Here is a 9,313-nt window from a genome sequence, read left to right on the forward strand (position 1 = left end):
ACACACAACCTTTGGTTTGACAAAGAAAGAGATTACATCAGGGCATAAAATTTCAAAACGAGACAGTTAATAGATTGAGGATAATCACTTTTGAATTGGACAATTCATATACATGTTAAAAAAATATGTTACCTTGAGACTTCTTTCTCTGCACTGAAGTACCAGTTGTCGATTCCAGTTTTCGGATCAGAGCCTTTAAGTGAAGGGCCATTGATGAAAATTGTCAGTAAATCATCCAATGTGTCAGTCTTCAGTGAACTCCTGTAGTGAAGTCTTAACTCTGTTGAGACTGCTGAAGCCTCTCTCACAGTACTCACAGGTAAAACTGCACAAAAGTGACAATTGGAAGCAAATTTAGGAGTCTCGTAATGAAGTTTACACTGTAGATCTTCTTCAGTGTCTCATTCAACGTCAATGAAGAAAACAAAAGTTTATTTTCTGCTAAGACAAGGTCCACTTTTTCACTGTATAAATTGGTTGCAAGTATTTGAAAAACAGTTTTATTTCTTTCACACCAAATTCAGGAATTTTTCCTCAGTGACAATTATTTTCATGCGAAACAGAAACTGCACAACCCTGTGAGTTTTGGCAGAAACCGTTTCTACTGAACACTGGTCGCCAGCTCTAAATTTCTAGTCGCCAGTGAATTTTGCGTCCTGACAAAACTGATGCACTAAGGAATTAAAACAAATAAAATTTGCCCAAACAAAGGATCCTAAGCTTTTCTAGATTAACTGTTACTAGAAATGTGTTGATATTAGCGTCTACAAAGTAAGGTCACGACAAACAAAAGGCGAAATTGCCGGGGGAAGAGGCCACGGTTGCTCAGTGTAGAGTGCTCACCTCTGGTATGTGAGGGGTATCTGGCTCGACCCCAGGACAAGTGAGTTTGTGATAACATTATGTCTATGTGCTATCTCGAGATTCTCCCGTGTCTCCCACATTTTCATACCACTAATTCTTTCATTATCATTGGGGGCGCGGTGGCTCAGCGACAGAGCGCTTACCTCTGGTGTATAGGGTCCCTGGTTCAATCCTCGGCCAAGTATGTTCGTAGTGGACGACAGCGTGCCCGTCAGTTTTTTCGAAGTACTCCCAATTCCTTGCACATTTTCATTCAACCAATATCGTCTCGCTTAGAGCCTTTCTATTTCAACTGTGTCCCTTCTGGCGCTGATGTCGATGTGTGTTTTCCCGTATCTCCTTCGAAAGAGAAGGGACAAGTTGCTGTGGCCAAGATCTTTCAATTGTTGGATGCGGAAGCGTTGCCACAATGAATTGTTTCACTGACTTCGCTATGCACTGTCTTGTTAGCCATTCTAAGTAGCCTACGATCTTCACTCGTCAAGACCAGACAACTGAATGACAAATTGGCAGCACAGCCGAAATCATTCACTTCTTTCTCCGAAGCAAAGGGGTGCGGCCGAAGTATGTTTCACTATTTTCCGAGGGCACAGTTGAACTAGGAAGGTTCTAGTCTAACAGGCATAATCGTGGGACGTTAAACTGAAAGATTTCATATCATTATCATTCGTTTTCATTAATTTTATCTGTCTCCTTTAGCCGAAAGAACATAACCATTGGACGTGAAACTAGAAATTTCATTTTAATTTCAAAAGATAAAATTTGAAGATCCCAGAACTAAGCTTTTTACAGCTAAAAGTAATTATATTACGGAAAGAGAACAATCGATTTTCTCTTATCTCCTCCAAAGCTATCTATTTTTTTCTTAATAGTACTTTATAATATCTGAGATACATTTCTTCAAATTGTACTTCATGTTTTTAGTGGCTTTTGTATTAATATTTACGCAACAAAGTCACTAGTTATTGTTAGCAAGACTGGGTTATTGTATAAGAGTAAAAATATTGTCGAAAAAACACAAATACGAAATGCATTTTTCATAATCGTTACCTTAAGGATTGATTTTTAGAACATTTTCAGCCTAACGGCTACAAGAATGAGTCGTGGAAAAAATCCTTGTATGTAGTATAAAGTAGCTTTTCGTGAAGTATTGCACAAAATATCAACTTCTTAACATCAGTAGTTCAATAGCAGTTATTTTATGCATTGGAAAGCTGTATTCAGAATATTGGTCCAAATTCACAAGTGATATGTTAGAAAGTCAAGTTTGAACTGTACTTTTACTCTCCAAACCCTAAAGGAATAATACTGTTTAAGCGGACTCAATTCGTCAAATTGCAGTGGTTATTATAGTAGGTGAAAAGCATACCACTCTTATATCATATGTTTAAAATCTTGCCATTTATTTTGTAGGGTGTTTACGCATGCTTAACAAAAACTTTTTTTATATCGTAATTTACTCGATATTTTGTGGTGTACTTCACATGTTTCCGCTGTTTGATTGACATTTTGTGTAATACTTCGTTGTATACTGTTTATAACTTCTATGTTTTGTAGCGCACTAGATATTCTTCCATTGCTTACTTTACATTTTTTGAAACATTTCTTTTGCTACAATTGTTTGACTAGGAAATTTTTAGAAAACTTTTCGGGTAATCTTAATGTTATTTCTTCGGGTTTTTGATATTGTATCATGTGGCCTGGTTAGGTACTTTTTCCAATGTTAAAGAAAGAAAGAAAAAAAAACTCACGTTGTACAAGATAAGTGAGAAAGTTTGGTATATGGATATCTGGAATTTATTGGTGAAGTGAACAATGAACGTAGTCGTACTCAAGTAAAAAAAAATATGTATAGGCCTATACTTTTATTTATTTAAAAGTTAATGAACGCATTTGTATTCAAGTAGAATTTATAAGCTTACTGTTATATATTTTTAAAAATTCTTTGAAATACATTTATTTGATTTTAAAAAGTTCTGGATTTCAAACTACTAATTTGAAATTCTGTATATTTAACCTTTAAATACTTCCTCAATGTTTATTGAACACTCTTTATTATAATACGCTTGAGGCATACACGTAATGAGAGTAAAAAGTATCCATAAAAGAACTATAGATATACATTCTTTCTTATTTGTATTAATTGTTTGACCAGATGAAGCAAAACACAAATACAGTGAGCCTTCCTTACTGTGCCCACCACTGATTTCAATTAAAAAAAAAAAAAAAAAAAAAAAAAAAAAAAAAAAAAAAAAAAAAAAAAAAAAAAACTACACAGCTGTTTTCCATGTAGCTTGGATAACTTTTCGATTTTTTTAGGTTTAATTATAAATTCACTCCACATTCTTGATTAGTTTCAACCCAACCAATGAGAGTGTTTGGAAAGTAAAGTAAAATAAAGTAAAGTAAAGTAAAGTAAAAATAGAAAAAAAGTCGGTCTTTAATGAAAATCAAATCTTTTTATACAAAATTTATAATGGAAAAAATTGTGTAGTTATCCATGATTATGCATATTGCGAATATGCACAAATTTTTAAGTTGGGTTTCAATTTATCTCCCTCTTACACACTTATCCCCAAGCAATAGGCATATTTGGGTACCTCGAAGAATGAACACGCTAAATTGCAGAGAAAAGCTGCAAAAATCGAATAAATTTTACGAAAGTTATTGCGTTCCGTTATGGCGATCCGTACAAACAGAGACACCAAAATACACATCAAAGCGAGTGGTGTAAGCTCGTTTTAATAAGAAAGGTTAGCTTTCCAATTTTTAAGATTCTTGTATCGCGTAAGACGTTTGATAACACTGTGTCCTTAATAATCAAATTGTGGTAATTAGTCTTGTTTTTAGAGATGTCAGATTGCTATCATTCAGAGCATTGGCAAAGGAACAGTCCCAAATTGCTAAGGTTTATGAGTAGAATTTCTGTAGTTACATAAAATGTACGTAGTTTTAAATATGTAACACCTCTGTGAAAAGAATTTTTGTATTTGTATTTCTTAATGTATCTTGTATCTTTGCAGGTCTGATATTAAGTCAAGAATCGGATGGTGTGTGGGCTTACAATCGATCTGAGAGTCCAATCTTTATCAATTCGCCTACGCTTGATGATCCAGATTCACGAACACTCATTGTGTATAGGGTTCCATCAGGTTACTGTCTCAAGATCTTTGACTATGAGAAGGCCTATTTTAATCAACAACAACTTCGAAATTGGGACTTATCCAATGGCCCCGTTGATCCGAATTCAGTTCGGATTAGCTTTGCAAAAGGCTGGGGTCCAAAGTACTCACGGCAAGAGGTAACGTCTTGTCCGTGCTGGCTAGAAGTACTTCTTGCTCCATGTAGGTGACACTACAGAATCTCGTTTTTGTGTTTTTAACAAGAGATAATAATAATATGATGTGGCTTCTACCTTTACTACAAGGGCAGCATTTGATACAGATGGCAGCACAAAGCATAAAGGAGGAGGAATGCAGTGATAGAAGTACAAAGTTATAAACTGAAACGAAGAATATGAAAAAGATTGGCCAGATGGGGTCCAAAGAAGACATTGTAATGTGAAGAAGCTAAAAGATTAACTTACATCAAAATTGGATTTTAAAAAATAAATAAATAAACAAAAGAAAGAAAATATATTTCTTTATTGTGTCTGTACAGGGTACAAACTATGACTGAAAAGTTGTCCGACATTTAAGCTCACTTTCATTGAAGAAAATGAGTTTAACTTATTACAGAATATACTTATTTTGTATTAAAATAAAATGCAGCTTCTGCTAGATATAAAAATATTGTTTGTTGTAGGAAAACACTTCCTAGAGAGTAATTTAAAATGCCAGTGCAATTTTTGTAAGACAAATATATATATATAAAATATATATATAAGAAAACATAAGAGAAAATATATATATATAGAATTGTTATTTGATGCTGTAAAATACTTTCCTACTTTTATATGTAAAGTACTGTTACCTTATTGCTCCGTCAAAAAGAGTGCAGAAGTTTCTTTAAATGAAATTAATAAATTAAAAAAAAGTGATAATTAAAACGAACTAGTTAATCGAAGTCCTATCTAATATTGTTTCCTACTTTTCGTACAATAACATTGTGTACAGGCCAGTTTAAGCGGCACAGAGAGAAAATCACTATTACGCAGGGTATGTGATACAAACAATTAATTTTGACAATTGTAAAATAGTCAATGCGCTATATATATATATATATATATATATATATATATATATATATATATATATATATATATATATATAGTAAATGTTGTATTAATTGGCAGTGTGAAGAAAATAGAGAAAAGTGTAACTGGTCTGTTTACCACATTTTTTATGTACATAACAATGAAAACGAGACAGTGCCTTTTAAAATTTAGTGTTCATTCGTAGTGTTCTTGTCTACACTATATGGTCTTGAGTCTGTAGACTAACTTTTAAAAAGAAAAGAAAAGAAACACTCAAAATCCAGCTCCAAATGAGATATGTGATAACATTGTATGTTTTTCGAAAGATATATCTATTACGAGCATTGTATAATGAAAGGTAAGAATTATGAACTGAAGTCCTTTAAAGAAAATACTGCAATACAACATAAATGAAAATTTAAAATTTGAGTCTAAGCGTTTAAAGAAAGAATTTAGTATATCAAATGTTACCTGAATTAAAACTAAACAGTGTTTGTATCATCATTACATAAAGTAGTAGACGGGTAACACACTGTGTTAAGAAATTTGAATATTTATTTAGCTATTTTTTAAGGTAAAAAATACATAAGTAGGTATTAAAACAATCATATTGACTGTTACAACCTCAAGATTAAAACTATAAAGGATATATTTATTCTGTATCGTAAAACATACATGGAGCATTGTATGTCTCTTCCTCTATACATCGTCCATTGTATTTTATCCGAATTTGCTGTACCATGGTTTTACTGCTACAAAACAAAAATAGAAAATTGCCACTTTAAATTTTATCCATATATATATATATATACACACATACAGTTATATATATTTATAAGAAATCACAAGTTTGGTATCGTTTTTAAAGAGGAAGATCATAGATTTGAAATTGCTTTTTCGTGAATTGTTGTTAAAAAAAAAAGGAAAAGTTATGGAATGAAGGGTATTGATTGGAACTTTATGAGTAGCTAATAGGTATAAAATAAAAATTGTATGGTAGCAACTGATAGAAAAAAAAATCATCATTATTTCCTTTCCACGCATGACTTTCCAATTAAAATTATGTTGGGAATCGTTAAGAAAAGTTGATCTACGTATGTACTAGCTAACAATCATAGTTCATTTGATAAAGCTAAAAGCTTGAGATTTAATGTTATTAATATCTGAAGTTTCTCTTTTAATGTATAATTTACATTAAGTAAACTACAGTTCTGTGTCTATTCAGTTGATATTATTTCGCGATATTTTTCAGTTTTATCAACCATTGAAATCAATTCGTTGTATTTTCGGGTGAAATTTTGATACATAAAAACCCTAAGATGTTATGAAAAAAGCATATTGGACAGATAGTCAATATAATATTTACAGACAGAGCAACGTTTTATGCCTTTTCTTTAAAAGGTTTTAAAGCAAAGTAATGTTTCCTTTGGCTAAGTAATACGTAATTTGTCTGTCCTGTGTATCAAGAGCAATGTACATTTTTGTCTACAGTTTTGATAAGAATCTTGGTTTTAAAGATCTTTTGAACTGTTTAAAATATCATCCCAAGAAAATACTTTCGTGGTCTGTTTGTAGATCATCAACAGAAGTGTATCCTATCTATAATCCCAAATTGCCTTTCCTTTTATCATTCATTTCCGAACAATAATTCAGTTTGAATATGATTTGTGTTAGGAAAGAATGGGATGCGAATTCATTCCTGTTGGCAATTATTCTTCTATTCATTTTTTTTTTTTTTTTTTTTTACATTAATATTATTATTGTTAAAACGTAAAGTGGAAATGCAGTGGAACGGAAATTAATGATCGTGAAAGCTATTTTGTAATATTTCACTGTAATCAGGTTGTGGTCAGCTGTACCGTCCATTTTTAAAAATTGAAAATGTGAATAGGAGTTTGGATGTAACTGAATATTGGTTGTGTGGGCTCTACATACATAATAAAACATATATGTACTTTAATGAAGGTTATATAAGTCTGATTTTACTAATATGCCATTGCGTATTTACAGACTTCTTTTTTCATTTAAAAAAAATTAAGAAAAAAAAGCATATCTTTGTAGACATACGAATACCTACTGGTGCTAATCTACCAATGAATCTTGATAAACTTATATATTGTAAATGTGTGGTTACCAGATAACTGTTTGGACTATTTGCTGCCAAAGTTCTTGCCTTAAAATTAAAGATGAACTACAAGTTATTTAAGAAAAAATAATAATAAAAAAACAGAAAGGACGTTACTATTTTCTTACATTTCCTACACATACAACACACAAACACACACAAACACTCACACACGCGTAAACATAATGTATGGTGTATGGCAGTGTGATTATATTGTAAAAAATGTGCCAAAAAAAGAAGTACGAACAGCATAGAACTGCCCCAAAAAATCCAGCGTACACATAATTTTTAGTCATTGAAGAAAAGAATATGTTACGAACTTTTTTTTTTTTTAAATCCTTAATTAAATATCGTAAATTAACTTCATGATTTAAAATAGAAACTCACGTTTGCTAGCATAATACCGTTAATTTGAACGTTGGTTTAACTGCTTTTCTCATTGAAAACTGATATTATTTAATATTCTATTGATTACAGTCAAAACTCATTGCATCATTTGTGATATCTCCTCCAGAAGTTGTTGTTATTGTTTATGTGTTCATAAGTATGTTAATTTATTATTCATTAAGTTTGATGAAATGAGCATAATTTTGAAAATCATGGAGTTTCTCTTTTTTTAAAACAGTTTTTTTTTTTCATGGTATGGTATGTTTATTATTATTATTTTGAAGAAAATACTCACCTTGGTAGGGAAATGTTATTACGATACCATGAAGAATGCATTTTCTTGTCAAATACAGACATACACACATACACATACATACATGCAGACAGACAGACAAAACATAATACATCAGGGGAAAATGTCTACACGAAAAAAAAAAAAAAACATGAGCTTGTTGAGTTATACTACACGACGAAAGGTAACAGTTGACAATCAAACATTTTTTTCTGGGCATACGAAGTAAAATGCCATTTGTATATTTAATGTAAATAGTTGAAAAAAAGAACTAAATGGCTCCAGTGTTGTAATATTAGTTCTTATGAGAACAATTACAACTCAAACTTGTATATTATGTATAAGAGAGAGAAAGAGAGAGGAGGAGAGGGATCTCTTTCTCTCAACTACATTTTTATTAAAAAAGAAATAAAATTATTTTTGAGTGTTTTATTCCGGATAATGTTCCTTTTAAGTCCATAGTTGAAAAAAATAATACACGTGTTAAGAATCTGACTTACTAAATATAATACAAAATTTACCACTTTTCTTTTGTTTGTTTGTTCATAAGTGAAAGGAGATAATGAAATACAACTTACCACAACAGAAAATATGAACCTGAAGAGTTTTCAGTGTTGCCAGAATAACAATTCTCTAAGTTAAGGCAGCGACTAGAGGAACGAAATTAATTGAATTTGAACACATATCATGTTTTAGTATCCCTGAACTACTTTTTAAATAACATTATTACTTAATTTTATTATTATTTATTTATTTATTATTAACAACATTACGACGGCCAAAGTGCAAAACCTCGTAACTTATTAAAACGAAACTTCTCAGGAGAGCAATAAAACCGTTCTGCTTTTACATTATCTTATATGCGATACGAGGTTTTAAAAGTTAGTTTTTCACATTTTTTATTGGGTTTTCGTTTACGAGCTTTTGCACACTCGTAGATTCAGATGTGGGGAATTGAATGCAACCAAAATCTAAAATTCCAATAAATAATAATAATAATAATAATAATAATAATAATAATAATAAAAAAAGATATGAGGTTTTGCACTTTCGTTTGAAACAATTTTGTTTATTACAAACTAAATACAATTATTGTTTAAAAAGTAGTTCACAAGATACCAAAGCAACATGATATGTAATCAAATGCAGTTGAGTTCGTTCCTGTAGTCACTGCCTTAACTTAGATTTTAGGGGAATTGTTATTCTGGCAACACTGAAAATTCTTCAGGTTCATATTTTCTGTTGTAGAATAACATTATCTATGATTGTGATAAGTTGCATTTCATTATCTCCTTTCACTTATAAAAAACAAGCAAAAGAAAAATGGTAAATTTTTTATTATTTTTAGTAAGTCAGGCTCTTAAGTCGACACTAAAAGTGAGGGTGAGGACAAAAAGAAGAAACAGGTTAATACATTCCCTAAGTTGTATTTAATTAGCTTACTAAAAGA

At 31.1% G+C, this 9,313-nt stretch overlaps 1 protein-coding gene across 1 annotated transcript in view; it reads left to right on the forward strand.

The window, feature by feature from the left end:
• Dad (Daughters against dpp) overlaps positions 1-8,280 on the forward strand; it is a 70,720-nt gene extending 62,440 nt beyond the window's left edge. The window contains exon 5 of the mRNA XM_081748979.1: positions 3,888-8,280. Within this exon, the coding sequence (XP_081605105.1) occupies positions 3,888-4,216 (329 nt within the window). The 3' untranslated portion in view covers positions 4,217-8,280. The remainder of the gene's footprint in view (positions 1-3,887) is intronic.
• Positions 8,281-9,313: the final 1,033 nt, after the last annotated feature.

Source organism: Thermobia domestica, chromosome 2 (genome assembly GCF_964235325.1).
Source record: "Thermobia domestica chromosome 2, izTheDome1.hap1.1, whole genome shotgun sequence".
Taxonomy (NCBI): domain Eukaryota; kingdom Metazoa; phylum Arthropoda; class Insecta; order Zygentoma; family Lepismatidae; genus Thermobia; species Thermobia domestica.